The following is a 16,004-nucleotide window of genomic DNA, read 5'->3' as shown; positions in this document are numbered from 1 at the left end:
AAGTAAGTAAGTAAGTAAGTAAGTAAGTAAGTAAGTAAGTAAGTAAGTGAGTGAGTGAGTGAATGAATAAATGAATGAATGAATAACTGAACGGAGTAAATGAAAGAACTAGACCCTATTATTCTTCTTGATGTTGTAAAAATTAACGTGAAGGAAAAAGTAAGTACTTCAGAATGTTGCTTCCTCACCTAAGATGATGCTCTGTCAGATGTAATCAGGTGCTGACTTTATCTTCACAGTCCTGCAGTTTTGTGCCCTATATCTGTTACCTTGTTTTTTGGTTATATTTGTAAGTCACGCGAATTTGTCAGAAGTAATTACAATTATGCCAATGCTGAAGCAACTAGCAGCATACAAAGTATCAAAATTATGCAAAACTTATATTCCTATTTTCTTAATATATAAGAACTCGATCTTCTACGCCGGTGGGCAAGTTGCTTTCTTTCGCACTAAAATTCAACGAAGACAGAAAGTGGAATGGGGAAAATCGATTTTGAGTTGTGCTTCCTACTGCATATCTTCCTGACGCTTACTGCATAAGGTGAAATTCTAAAGAGGACTGCTAGAAGTGCGCTGATGAAGACGCAACTCTTACAAATAAATGGTAAGAAGTGAACCTAGAATTTTACTGCAATGCTGAAGCGACCAACGAATTTTAAGACTTCAAACAGTTCGTCGTAGCATTAACGATCTAAACCAGTATTCGAGTGGTACCCCTTTCGAATACCAGCCATGTTACCGTCTATTCTGATTCTGAAGTGTCGTAGTTATTCTCAGTCTGCCTCAAGAGTAATCTGAAACCGTGCATTTAAATAGGCTAAAGCCAGCTGATGCCAAATATTCTGTTCGAGAGGCAGCAAGTCCGGCCCTCTGTCAAGGAGCTGACCATTCAGACTGAGAACATCCTCAATCCACAAAGGATGCTGGAAAAATGTCTTAAATATACTATGACCGCCTCTTTCCACATCTTTCCCAACTCATCACTCATTACTGCCTGATACACGACACCATATAAAATATATAGATGAGATAGCGTCGTTAAATTAGAAAAAGAGGGAAAAGTCACCGATTCTCATTTGATTCCATAGCATCTGCAAAACCTTGACGGTTAACATAGAGCTCAATCACGCATTCAATCAATCAATCAATCAATCAATATACAGGTGAAGAAGAATGCTATTATTATTTTAATCGATTTTATTTAAGAAATTCTACTGAAATATTTGCCGACAGGGCTAGGGGAAAATAACAAAAATAATTAATTTAATTCGGGATTCGAACAAGGTACCTTCCGACATCCCTGAGCTGACTACTTTGGCTCATTTGTATGACGTAACAAGGCCGCGCCATAGCTCAAGCGGTTAGTCGCTGGTTTCCCAGCGCGGAGGCCCGGATTCGAGCCAGGGTCTGGTCAAGTGGGATTTATGGTGGACAAAGTGGCACTGGGGCAGATTTTCTCCGAATACTTCGATTTCCCTTGCAAATCTTCATTCCACCAAATTCTCCATCATCATAATCACCCAAAGCAGGTACAATAGTCCAATCAGTGGCCGACGTGCCGAGTGGACCCAGCGTGACTCCACCCCCACTATGCGATTTAAAGAAAAAAACTTTCGCTATACTTCAAGACCTAATTTGTTACGTCTCAAATGCAAGGAAACAACAAACATTAAAATTTTGGGTTTAGACACACATCTATCTTTCAAACTAAAAGGGACTGAGGCAAGTTAAATTGCCATTTAACTTTATTATGAAGGTTAACAGCCGATCACAGTGGCCGCGCCGTCTAAGGCATGAACTGTGTTCGCTCGCTCGAACGTTGAGATGACGGGTTGTAATCCCACTCAAGGTATGGATGTCTGTACTGCTCTGTGTATAGGTAGAGGCCTTGTGAGGGTCTGTGTATAGGATCAAGTAACTGAAAACGAGGCCAAGGCCCAACAAAGGGCTGTAGAGCAATAATAATAATAATAGCATAACAAGGGCATCTACTTGCGTTATGATGGTATAAAAATTAATTACGGAAATGTGTGTCCAGCCTAAATTAAAAATAATGGGTATCTTACAATAAACTAATTCGAAATCTTCAAAGTAAGGAAAGTGTATCTATCAGTCGAATGGATACTGGATGGAAATTAGGACCCAAAAGATTCTCATGAACGTTGAGTTAGCGAAGAGAATCTTACAAAAATTGATACAATATGGCTCTAAAATCGTCCTCTTCCGTAAGAATGTTCGAGCAGACATATTCTTTTCCAAAGCTTTTCAGATTCTAAATTCCATCCCTTCCCTGATCAACCTATATCACACCTTCCTACGGTATTATAAGTATTCCTGCTAGCATTCATACTCAGAGGCATTTGTTCTACTTGCTCTAGACATTTCCTTCAGTAATATTCAGTGTCTTCTACAGAAAAATTCCGGTTCTAATTTTTTGCAAATTTCTTCAATTCTTATTTAAAATCTCCCATGTAACTTCTAAGAAAGATCACTTAATGTTTTCAGTATCTCCTGCTCTTATTTTAGCATAATGTTTCATTGCCACACACACACACACCGGCTCGCTTAAGGCAAGATCCAGCTGGAGCTTTTGACCGCCACGGTAGGCAGACAGTGGCGAACTGATGCAGCGGACCACCACTGTAGGTAGTCTAGTCGGTCTCGTCCGCGTGGTTGAATGAGTATTATAAGCACAGAATTACACTACACTGTACAATGCATTAGGCCGAAATAAAATAACAACAAACAAATGAAATGTTCTGCACTTACCATCTCCTCAAACTCTTGCTGCTACAACTTGTCAAATATTGTCTTCCATTTGAACGTTCTTAAACTCTTTACTTTCACGATCGCATAATGCATGATAATTGAAAATAGTTTACATGAATTTATAGTCTTGTACTTCTATAAACCGGCGAAACTTTTCGATGTTGCACAGCGTTACGAGCCTGTAATAGACAACACACCTTGGAGGTCACGGTCAGACCGGTCAGAGTCGAACAGCGCTCTCTAGCACTTGTCAGTCAAACGCCTCTGCCGGGCTCCTCAAATGAAAGCAAAGGCACTGAAGCTGAGAACGGCCGAGAAGGTACCGACCACTCTTCGATTAGGTCGAACGCGAAGATCGACTGCTCCAACGAAAACGCATATTTGGGTAGTACACACAGTTCGTTACATCTTTGGTCTCATGTTTTTCCCTCAGAATGTCTTTTGATAGGACGATTAAAATATTTCATATCTGAGTTTCTCACAGTAGAAACTATGAAGAGTTACTTACTTGCTGTTTGATTCCTTGCTTTATTCCTTGACGCTGGAAATGGAGGCGCCACATTCATCTGAAATGTCGGTAAACTTTTATCAGACTTCATGATGTACGTAAGATTTGAGGTTTTCACGGCGGTGACTATGAATAAAACAGTCTTCTGGGATGTGGCACCGTGTATATGTGGTGTTAACCGACGTTTCGGAGGAACGTATCGTCTCCATCTCCAGGGTCTCTTCGCTTGCGGATTTTCTTATTTTTCCTTCTACCTTGAAGATGGAGATGATACGTTCCTCCGAAACGTCGGTTAACACAACATCTACACGGTGCCACATTCCAGAAGACTGCTTTCTTCATGATGTATGATCAAAGAAGATAATATTCTTTGCCATGTAAACTCTTTTCTTCGCTATCAATGCTCCTTTCTCATGTTGCTATTTGCAAACCAGGCACTTAACGAATTTACCTGTAATACGATTTTTGTACTTCAAATTTTCAGTCTTTGTATGTACCTCTACTCCACTTTCATGGCTTCGCCTTATCAGTTCACATTTTAATATCATATAATCGTAATATTCAATTCGCCATTCCGATATTGTGTTCTAAGCTAATGTTCTTTTTTTCAAAAGCATCGAGTCATGTTCAAATAAAATTGAGCTAACATAACTTTTGTTTCCCCGGAATGTTTCCTTGACTTTCTACATCTGATGTACTTCTATCGCTATGTTCCAGAACTGTATGCATTGCAGTCAGATGATTCTCGTCGGGCGTCTCTCGTTGAAGTAATATAATTGATTTCTTTTTGTTACTTCACGCCTTTACACTTACTTGAGACATACTATATTCCGTGATTAATGCGCCGTACCAATTTCTTCATTTCAGCTTTGTAAAGCATAATGTTTACGTCCTTCCATTAAAATTAAAAACTCTGCATTTATCCACAGGTTATATTTATGGATTTTGTAGATTCTCACAATAAATATCGCGTGGGATATCGTTATATGTAGAGATAAGTACTTATTAAAGTGATATATAGATATATATATATTGTAGTTACGCAGAATACACAGTCGAACTTGAAGAATTGAAGGTCGCTGACTGAAAACTAATATTGTAACAACAATACTACTGCTTTCAACGCACACACTTCAGTGTCAAAGTCAAAGACAGTAAGTCTTGGTGTCTAGCCCTCTAGCCCCATCTGGGGATCATGATCAGATATTTATTTCTGTTTGGCAGTTACGGTTTTGTTTTTGTGGGACGCCCTCTCTGGCGAGAAGACGCGTCTGTCTTTTACATATGCTGCTGGCCTTGCCAGCGCAGTCTGTCTCGGGTTCGAGTCCCTTGCTACACGCGACCATTATTTACTGTCTCAGATTTGAGACTTCCTTTTCGTCACCTCCTACGGCTCGCAGGGTCACGGTGGAGGGATTCGACCCCGCCTCTACACGGGTTGCACACATTTCAAGTCAAAGTCAAAGTCACATTGCGACTGCCTGTCAGCCAGTTAATCTTGGTGTCGAGTCCAATCTGGAGTTCACTACCAGATACTTATTACTGTTTGACAGTTTAGGTCTTCTTATTGCGGGGCGACCTCTCTGACGAGAGGACGGGTCTGTCTTTTGTCAGAGTCATTGTCTGTAGTAGTAAGTAATTTCTCATCATGTAAAGGTTTACACATACTAAAGCATATTGTGATATGACACTCGAAAGCCGGAATAGCGATGTCAGAATAGACATTCATTGCTAGGAAACGACCCGGTAAATATATTCCCGCGGCAAAGAATACACAAGCAATAATCTAGTAACTTTCATTGTTATACAGCTGCGCTGTAAACTCACCTACCCAATAATAGAGAAGCTGTGTTTTCTGCATGGTCCATGCAAAGTGGTTATAAAGAAAGTGCTCAGTGGAGTTGTCGAGAGAGTCGCGTTCCAAGACGCCAGCCTGCCATGACATGTGCTTGGGATTTGAATTGAATCTTCTGAATTGGCAGTTGTAGAATAATGGCAAGACAGGAATTAGGCTGTGAAAAGATGACTTCATATGTGATTTGAATTGATAGTGAGACTGTTATAAATCCGTTGCAAGGATAAGACTAGTAAAGACTGAGAACCCTAATGTGTATGTAAGGCTGAACTGTAAAGGGTGTAGATCAGCGATACCGCTGTACTGCCGGTAGTTCCGAGTGGTGTGAATAAGGTGTCAATGAATCCAATCATCCAATCCAGAACCTGTCTATAAGTCACGGAACAACCGACTCTACACGTGACAATATAAAGGAAAGTATGCTCATAAAGTCTTCCGTGAACTTCTTGTTTCTGTTTCTCAGAGAGAGTAAAACGAGTAAAATATGCCGAACTCATTTCAGTATAACTCTGTGAGATAGTTATTTTTATATTTAGAACTCACAGCGAACAATACAACCCCTTTGTTCTACCGTCTTTCTCAATTCAGAACTTCTTCCTTAAGAAATATTGCTCATGAAAGAGGAACAGTTACAGAAAGTTGGAATTCATTGCCACCCTAAAATATCTGAGATATGTAATATGTGCTGAATTGTTAAGCACTTATTTCGCCCATACTTTGTTCGCAGATCTAGCACTTGTTGTTGAGAACATTTGCATTTGCTAACTGCTGATCACTTTAAGTTCGCGTCACTCAACATTGAGCCGAATAACACATAGGTGTTAATTTAAACTGCAATTACATTTCCATCACACTGACGCATGATGGAATTTCTCCAGTTCAGTTGCAACAAAATCTCTATTGGTCTTCAGGCGTTAGTGTGATCCCAGTATGAGTTCTGATGAAATGAAATGATACTTGCGACCAGCCCCTGAAGTGTGTTCGCATGGGATATGTTGGCGACAATGTAAGGTGAACATCTGCTTAAGCCATGTTGGCCTTCAGGATCTCACAGAGGTGCCCACGAAGAGTTTTATCTTCTGGAACATAGTGCCGTGTAGTTCGATGAAAATCAACCTATGTTGCGGAGGAATACATCGCCTTCATCTTCAGGCTGGAAGAGCAAGCCAAACAAGAAGGCAGCATGAAGCAAAGCGCGATGTAAAACAGGCTTCCTGCCTGCTTCATGCTGGTTTCTTGCTTGGATTACCCTTCTACACGCAGCTCACTTACAGGAGTGATTTTGTAAGGTACTTTCTCTAATAACTAACTGTGGGGACCAGAGCCCTCTACGAGACGCTACTAGCCGCTTCCGCCTGTTTTGATTGATTGATCAGTAACTGTCAGATGACAGGTCCACAGTCTCTTCCAGAACAGTTCCTCCACTTAATGTGATCTTCTGTTTTTGGAAAGAGACTATCCAGGAAAAGTGATAATGTGGTAGTTTTTCCATTTGCTTTCCACATCGCAGTACAGCAGCCGTTCAAACCACTCTGGTCACGCCTGTTGCTATACGAACTTGAACCATCTCGAGCATCATTTGTTCTGTGCTTCAAGTCGCTGCTGATGACGCTGCTTCCGGCATCAGTTTTTGGTTTTTGGTGTCTCTCTTCGTCTGATGCCTACCCTTTGACCTGTCCAGCAAGGGAGGCCCTGCCAGTAGCTACGCTACCGCTGGTATAGCTCTCAGGGTCCTTGGCATACTCAAACCCCCTCACCACGATAAGGTGAAGACACCAACGAGGGGGCGCCTGTTTTATAGCATCTGAAAGTTTATTGCCATCTTCATAAGAAAGTAACTTCAGCCAGTTCAGTCCCATCCATATCCCCCATCCTATTTCCTCGACAGCCAACTTAGTTCCGTGCTCCCACTTACACTGACTTCTCCCAGCTGGTCCCTTGCTTTCGGGTTATATAATTTTATTTTAATTCGCTTAGTGGGGGTCGGAGTCCTACTGGTTTCACTCGGCACGGGGGCCACTGATTGGCCTATTGTAGCCTGCCACACGTGATTATGATGACGGAGAATTTGGTGGAATGAAGATTGACATGGGAAACCGAAGTACTCGGAGAAAACCTACCCCATCGCCACATTGTCCACCACAAATCCCACTTGACCAGACCCCGGGATCGAAAACGGGCCGCCGCGGTGGGAAGCCAGCGACTCACCGCTTGAGCTATGGCGCGGCCTTCTGGTTATCTAACAAAAGCATTTAAGTCATTCATATTCTTAGACATCTTCGACCAGACCGGCTCTGGGGCCCACCCAGCCGTTTATTCAGTGGGTACCGGGAGTAAAGGCGCTGGGGCGTGAAGCTGACCACTCACCTCCAACTTGTGCCGAGGTCAAGAGAATGTGCATCTATATATTTACTGCCCCATATTCTTTCATGGTTCAATGCTCAATTAGTTAGGCACAAAGACAACTTTAACTTCTATAGTCTTTGACATGCGTGCTGCATGCCCTGAATAATCTTCCTCCTGATTTTATGAGTCGGACGTAGTCTCATGCTACTTGCTCTGTCTTAGGTTCAAATATTTCCCTTCACTCCCTGCCTCCTTGGGGTGCGATACGTTTTACACCAATGTAAAACAATACAGTTTTAAATTTTACGTTAACTATGCAGACTGTATGCATATGCTGTTTTACACACTTACTTGTGGGACATGATATCAAGGATTTTATGCGCCCTCGTAATTTACATTTATTGCATCCTATTCAACTGGTTTAAATAATTCATTAATTTAAAACTTCGCTTTGCATGCGTTATTCACAGTTTTCAACATGTTATGCAAAACGAAACAAAATAAACGTAACATATTTAATGAAAACAGCCGTAGTTTTGGAAGTACATTTCTCCAACACCAAGTATAATGCATATGCAGGACAGCACTTCTTAATTTAGACAGCAGACCTGTCGGATATCCATCAACCAATCATAAGAGTTCTTTTGTGACAGTGGGCACATCATGTCAAGGGGGATTTATTATTTATGTAAGAAAGGTCTCTTCTGCAAGCCCTATCCCTTACACGCCCGTGAGTTGGAAAGTTGCGTAAGCTTCTACGTATTAATCTTGTCGCTTCTGTATCCTGAAGTCCTGAAGTCAGAGGACTCTGCCAGGGCTAGAGCATTTGACTTACACTCGAAAGCATGTGTTTCGAATCAACTGAACTGAACTGAACTGGAGATCTTCTACGAAAGAATAAATATATTCACGAATGAATTCCCTTTTACAACTCGGGGCGAGCCGAAGAGGGACCACCACATGGAACAGTTCGTCTGTTATTTTGTGTTTCATCCGTTGCTACGAAACATGTGTAAATCTTATGACAACGATTTGGTTTCTCCAAACGTATTCGTTGTTACGAAATAAGCTTTTAAAGAGCCGTTGTCTAGAAATGTACTATTCCTCACAATGTCTTAAACGATCCATAACGAATCCTCCTCCTACTATGTGACTAACTCCATGGAGAAGGTTCCTTTTCGGGAAAATAATAATTGCTCGGATAATCAATAACTTCCCAGCCTTCTACGGAATGAGTCCAAAGGAGTCCCCTACTGATCGCTATACTGTGTCAGATGAATCCAGTCAACATTAATTTATCTTATTTTTTTAAGATCGATTTGAGGTTTGAGTTTCTCACAGCGGTGTTTATGAAGAGTATGGAGTGTTAAGCTGTGGAGTCTGGTAGAGATTTACGGACGTGCAGAAGGAACAAGCTCCCTCCTCCTCGTTGCCGGAAACCAGACAGAGTAAGCCACCAGCAAGCAGAGCAGGCCTAACGCAGAAAAACGTAAGGTAATGTAAGATGTCCCTGCGCCAAATGAATTAAGCACCCTACCATGAAGACGAAGGGTGAGTAGTGGTGTAACCCCACCATTTTTGACCTCGACATTAGACAGGGGTACCCCTTGGATAGGAGGTTGTGTGGGCCACAGAACCGGTATAGACGCTATGGAGATTAGAAAGTTTTTCCCCTGACAGGAAAATAACCCCGTTCGTCTAGTTCGTACCCTGTCGCTATGCCGACTAAGCTGTCCCAACTCTTTCATTATGATTATATGCATATTACGTTTCGAATCTGCTTTATTTTCTGTTGTTCATACGTATATATATATATATATGTATTACCTCAGGTCTCTGCATCTCTAATTATGGTAACAAAGGAAAACTAACTTCTCATATTAATTCTGATATTCTGACCCAAGCCTGAACACAAATAATTTCCATCAAGTCCCATTCTTCTTTACTGATGTTTGGGTTAAAAGAGAATGTTTCTTCATGTTTGCATTTTCTTTTGTTACTCTTGTGATTTTTGCCAACTATAATGAGAGAGAATGGATGTTTATTAGCGAAGAAATGTTTGTTCTCATTTTAAAGAGTGATTATTTCAGATTTTATAATAATAGGTTATATTTTCGATATCTTGCATACACTAAACATGAATCATAAATATATAACACACCAACTAATAATGAAATATATACTAGGTGCACGCTGTAGCATAATTGGTTGAGGCACTATGCTACAAGCCGGAAGGTCGTGGGTTCAAATCGCGATGAGATAATTGGATTTTTTTCAATTGACATAATCATTCCGGTAGCTCTGTGGCCCTGGGGTCGACTCAGCCTCTAACAGAAATGAGTACCAGGAATATTCTTTGAATATTCTTGGGGGTAAAGGACGGCCGGTGCGTAGGGCTGACAACCTTGCCGCCATCTATGAGCCGATTGCCTAGTAAAATGTGGGAACCTCAACATCTCACAACCCTATGGCCCTCCACGGCCTGTTACAGGGATAGCTTTACTTTACTTTACTTTATACTAATAATAAATAAAATGAGTAAATATCGCCCTGCGATGCTTGAGTTGGCACAAAGACATATTCGGACGTTACAACTTCCGACCGTCATATCTAAGATCAGCAAACCAGAGTTAGCCAAAACAGCTTATTTTATAAATACGTAATTATTGGAGAATGTAAAAACTCGTTGTAGTTATAGTGTTTTTCCGTTGAATTGATGGAAATTGCTTTTAGCGTATATTTTTCCCTAGAGCACGATTTTCGGGGACCACACCAGTTTGGAAGCAGTGAAACTCAGACACAACTCTAGCTTGTATTTAGTCCTTATTTGAGCGATTTTTTATAGGCCTCATTGCACGTCGAAGACTACAGTATATAGGTAATCATTTCCCAGGACAAGGAACTGAAAAATTATCTCTCCTGTTTATGACATTAGTATTGATCAAAGTGTTGCGGGAACTCGTGAGAGTTGGTTGCCACAAGGGAACCGATGGCGTTACCCTAAATGTCTTTGATCCTGTGGCAGGCGCTTCACTTTTGTATGAAGTGTGCATAAGGCACCACCAATGGTTTCAGTTGCATTTAGTAGCCAGGAAATTTTAGAAGTTTTCAGAATTACAATACTTATTATAAAACACAGAGAAAATGTAAATTTACCTGAATATATATATATATTTATTTATTGCTAGTGGGGTGGGACTGAGTCCCTTGTACTGCGGCCACTTCTGACCTATTGTACCAGCCCCAGATGATAGATGAGGGTGATTGTGGAGCAATTGGTGGAATGAAGATTGGCAGGGGAAACCGAAGTACTCGGAGAAAGCCTGCCCAAGCACCTATTTGTCCACCACAAATCCCAGTTGACCAGACCCGGGATCGAACCCGGGCCGCCGCGGTGGGAAGCCAGCGACTAACCGCTTCAGCTATGGCGCGGCCTACCCGAATATATAACTCAGACTCTCATTCTACGAGAAAAATATAAATTCAGGGTTCAGTTTAAAATCTTCTTGGGTGCGGATATGGTCTATTTTGTTTCATAGGTACTAACGTTTCATCCGGATAAAAGATATTTTTCTGCCCTGAAGAAAGAGGTAGTAGGTTCCTCGAAACTTCAACATATCTCTCAGAATACATGATGACTAATTCAAGAAGAAGGTAATATTATTTTTTACTGCTTATAACCTCACACAGACTCAGGGTACTTCGAGCAATGTGTCGAGGACCCTGCATTGATCTAAGGAAAATGTAACAGAAGCAGAATACTTGATGGACAGTTTTTACTGTATATTCTGCAGCTACGAGTGTTAAGGCGATTACATCAGGAAAGGCGAGAAAGACCGAAAATGCAGCTCTCACAGAGAGGATGAGAGATATATGTACATACAAAATATCAACCAAAAAAAAACCCTGAAAGAAAGACAACACTTCGGAAACCGTTTTACATGGGAGGATAAAAACAAGATGTTTCAAATGCAAACAATATATAAGGGTGTGGGATAGACCGTAGATGCTTAGCGTGTAATCCAATGACGTATTTTGTTACACAGAAATGGGGTACTTTTTCTGCAGAAGACAGGAATTTCTGTAGTAGCAGAACAACAATGAACTGTACCATGCAGCTAGTTAAAGCAAAACAGATCCTTGCTAAAAAGTGTTTGTCACTGTGAACACAAATTAACACTGATTCCGGTAGAGTGCTCATTTATTTCCTTCTGTGCAGGTCTTTAATTGCGAATGGATGTAATTACTATATTATGATATTATGAAAATATATTACTATATAATGACATACATGCCATCCCATGTTGTTTTATTACAATAGTCCTATGATCTCTTAAATCTTGTCGGAGCTATATGACGTGCAAATAATTGAAAGAAGACTCCCAGTATAATATTTGCAGCTGCGTTGTCTCGAATTGAAAACGAAATGGATAATATGAGACGAAACGTAATAATTTGTACAGATCACCTTGTGGTATCCATGCACAATTTAAATAATGGAGATTTTATGTGCTGGCCATGTAGCTCGGACACGTGAAACAAGTAGAAAATACTGAATTTTGATGGGAAACCTGCTGGAAATCGGAAGACGAAGGAAAGGAGGAAAATTAATTTTAAAATGGTTGTTTGGGAAAGATGTTTCAGTGACATGAAAGGTTTTGCACTAGTTAACTAGGATCCTCTCCAAAGAAAGTCTTGGTGTTGTCAAACATTGATTTGTATTACCAGACAAACGGTTTCGTGTTGAAGCAATTGCTGTTCAGTTGCACGATATCAGCCGCGGGAATCTTTGCGATCACTGTGAAGACTTCAAATTCACATATTTTTGGGGTTTATTTTAGGAAATTTCCAATATCTACACTGTAGAGCCTGGAATGGTAGGATTACCGATGGATTTGAAATAAAACTCAAAGAAACAAGGTTATTATCTCAGGCCTTGCCTGGAAGGACTGAGAAGAACCACAAAGAACATCAATCACTATAGCTAACGTCTCAGCCGAGATTCGAAACGGCACATTTTCAGTCTGGATCTCTACCGCTGCAGTGTTTCAAATACGTAGTATGTCAGTATAGTGATCATGTTTCATCTGAAAACAGAAGTAGAGCCAGCTCTTGAAATGCCGTATATATTGTCACATAGAGCCTGAAAGCTGTAGTCTGCCCGCCTGCTGGGCGGAGCTTCGCTGAGCACGTTCCCGTGGAAACACGGAAGGCGGCGCTGCTGGACGGCGAATTGTTGGAACATGTTTCCACAGCAACGAATACGACTGAAGGAGCAATGCATTGCATACAGAGTCACGTCGATTCCTAGGCAACGCATACAGAAACGTTTCCATTCACACGGCAACGAACCTCCTAAGCACAGTAACAGCGAAGAACTCTACTCTTAAAGGAGGTGTGCTCCATATGGTTCCACCAGAACCTACCTCAGGGAGAAAACTGACCAACATAAGAGGGAATCGGCAGTTAGAAGTGAAGACTTTAGTTTATGTGGTGTTATCATTGTTCGTAGTTACGAAGTGCTATAGTTACAGTAAGGGTGGTTACAACTAATTGTAGTTCCGCCTGGTGAATATCAAATAAATCGATTCGCCTAATCCGGAACCCATTAATTACTTGTCTCGTTATCGGGATACGTGACAGTAACATGAGAAATCCCAAACACATTATGGCAAAAACTGCACAGCTTATTTAGACTAGCACCTAATGTAGTCGACGAATCGTGCCTAATGAGGGGCTTTGGCCTTTGCATTCTGCTACCAATAAGTTGGCTTGTTAACTGGTTCCCGATATTGGCCTGGAAGGAAAAAGAAAAATTTCAAAAATTACTATGTCCAGTAGGAGACTAGAAGGGGGAATTTTCCGAATACAAGTTCAAGTGTGTTAACGTTCATAATCTTTGTTTTTCTGTGGAGGATTCAAGATAACGGCGTCTATTGTTCGTCCCTGTTGAAAAAAAATAATAATTCCTTTTAACTCGAATAGGATGTTGGAAGGTATTACCAGGGAGTCAAACTCCAGCACCCCAAATTGTAAACTGTAACTGACCTAACAAAGTATTCAGATATTCAAGAAAATAATTTATATTGATCAAATGACTTTTGTGACAATAGGAAAAGACTTAGCAAAAACAAAAACAAAAAAAAAAANAGAAAAGCACGACTGCAAACCTGTATTTCGTTACAGCAAAAAACTATGCACGACAAATGTGATTGATGTTGACTTTGGGTTTCATGTTTCATATATGAACGAGAATGTCATTAAACTGTCAAGATAAGTTACGTATATCTACAGATTCCGAATATTTGTATTACATTGATTCAAGTAGATTGTCTACAGATTTTGCGCAAATAATGGAAATTGACGTTTTTGCGATGACTTATATGGCTCCTAATTTTGAGTATTATAATGCTACAACAGCTTCATTTCGCACAAAACCAATTTGCCATAATGCCCTCCATTAGTAGTTAATAGTTTGAACACAGATATACCAGTGACAATTAATTAAGCTCTTTGAATAATTGGGAACCACAAAGTTACGCCCAGCTGTTTAGATTCTCAAGAGCATTATGAACTTAATCACCCTAAAAGCACCTTTCTTGACAAATCAAACTGTAAGATTGCCGTTCCTTAACCTAGAATTTTCTCCAGTAACAGTCGTGTTGCCGGCCACGGTAGCCGAGCGGTCTAAAGCATGAACTGTCTTCGCTCGTTCCGAAGCCGAGATCGTGGGTTCGAATTCCGCACAAGGCATGGATGTTTGGTGTGTGTATGCGTTTATTCTGTGTTTAGGTAGAGGCCTTGCGACGAGCTGATCACCCGTCCAAGGTGCCCTACCGTCTGTAAAAATGATCATGAAACTGAGAAATTAGCCATGTGCTCCACAGTGGGTTCGAGAGCAGAAATAACAGTAGTGATGAAATAAAAACAATGTTCTAGGTTTGAATTGGAAGGGGTTAGATTCGAATCTCGGCCGAGTTATTGGTTACCCTGACTGATATTTCTCAGGGCTTCTCTCAGCTAATCCAGGCGAACATCAGGGTAGATACCCCCTGTAAATGTCCGAGATGCAGTGTGATAGAAAACTGACATCATGCACGAAAGAAGTATCCTGAAATGAAGAAATGAAAATGTCGCTGTATGTTAAAAATTTGTTTAGTATGGTTTAAATAAATAATGTAGTCATTGTTTAAATGTATACTGTAGTATCTGCCAGTTGCTTACTCCTCCATCTGGGCTCTCTGACCTCTTCTCATTCAAAATTAATTATGGAAATTTGAATCTTACAGACATTCGGTAGGATTCCTTAGAGGGGGATCGGCCTGCCGCAAGGCCACCACCTACACACAGAAAATCGCAAACAGAATAAACGCAGGTATCCATCCTTTGAGTAGGATTCGAACCCACGATCTCGGTATTTGAGTGTGCGAAGACATTTCGTGCCTTATACCGCGAGGTCAGCGTGACTGTCAGCTATCAATTTAGTAATGATAACCATAAAATAAGGGGCACGCGATAAAGTAGTTGGTTGAGGCACTATAATACAAGCCGGAATGTCACGGGTTCGAGACACGATGAGGTGGAATTTTCAATTGACCTAACCCTTCCAGCCGCACTGTGGCCCTGGAGCCAACTCAGCGTCTAACAGAAATGAGTACTAAGAATCTTCCTGGGGGGTAAAGGGCGGCCGGCACATAAGGCTGAAAACCTTACCGCCATCTGTGAACCGATTGTCTAGATAATGTGGGAACCTCAATGTCTCACAACCCTATGGGCCTTCACGGTCTGTTACAGAGATAGCTTTACATTAAACATAAAATAAACAGAAAATAAAATATGGGAACCTTAAATTTGCTAACATATATGTTGCTGTCTCGTCACCAAAATACATGGCGAAATCATGATATAAAGATGGGAAACAGATGTTTCGAAAATGTGACACAATTCAGATATTTGGGAGCAATGATAACAGATCGAAACCTGATTGGGGAGGAAATTAAAAGGAGATTGAACTTGAGTAATGCCTGCTGCCATTCAGTCCAGAACCCTTTGTCTTCTCGTCTGCAGTCCAAAAAAAAAAAATTAGAATATACAAAACTATAATTTTACCTATGGTTCTGTATGGGTGTGAAACTTGGTCTCTGACATTAAGGGAGGAACATAGATTGAGTGTGTTTGAGAACAGCGTGTTGAGAATATTTGGACCGAAGAGAGATGAAGTGACAGGAGGTTGGAGAAAACTGCATAATGAGGAACATCATAACATGTACTCTTCTCCAAGTATACTTAAAATGATCAAGTCAAGGAGGATGAGGTGGGCAGGGCATGTAGCACGAATTGGGGAGACGAGGAATGCGTATAGGATATTGATGGGAAAGCCAGAAGGAAAGAGACCACTGGAAAGACCGAGGCGTAGGTGGGTGGACAATATTATAATGGATCTTAGAGAGATAGGATGGGATGGAATGGATTGGATTGATCTGGCTCAGGATAGGGACCAGTGGAGGGCTCTTGTGAACACGGTAA

At 40.9% G+C, this 16,004-nt stretch overlaps 2 protein-coding genes across 8 annotated transcripts in view; one reads left to right on the top strand and one right to left on the bottom strand.

Annotated features, from left to right (window-relative positions):
• LOC111863636 overlaps positions 1–16,004 on the bottom strand; it is a 525,149-nt gene that overhangs the window by 87,591 nt on the left and 421,554 nt on the right. For 4 of the 7 annotated variants that reach the window (XR_004512927.1, XR_004512928.1, XM_023850131.2 and 1 more), the window contains one exon: positions 3,278–3,335. The exons of 2 other annotated variants lie outside the window; for them this stretch is intronic. Coding sequence is in view for 2 of the 5 variants with exons in the window: in XM_023850131.2 (XP_023705899.1) it covers positions 3,278–3,335 (58 nt within the window). In the remaining 3 variants the exon portion in view is untranslated. Of the gene's footprint in view, positions 1–2,769; positions 3,009–3,277; positions 3,336–16,004 lie in introns of those variants that run through there. One more of the 7 variants, XR_002842639.2, reaches the window with a different exon arrangement.
• LOC111863631 overlaps positions 1–16,004 on the top strand; it is a 349,465-nt gene that overhangs the window by 37,540 nt on the left and 295,921 nt on the right. The window lies entirely within an intron of this gene.

Source organism: Cryptotermes secundus, unplaced genomic scaffold (assembly GCF_002891405.2).
Source record: "Cryptotermes secundus unplaced genomic scaffold, Csec_1.0 scaffold99, whole genome shotgun sequence".
NCBI lineage: Eukaryota > Metazoa > Arthropoda > Insecta > Blattodea > Kalotermitidae > Cryptotermes > Cryptotermes secundus.
Note: the sequence above shows the minus strand (reverse complement) of the source record. Positions and strands in the feature narration are given on the sequence as shown.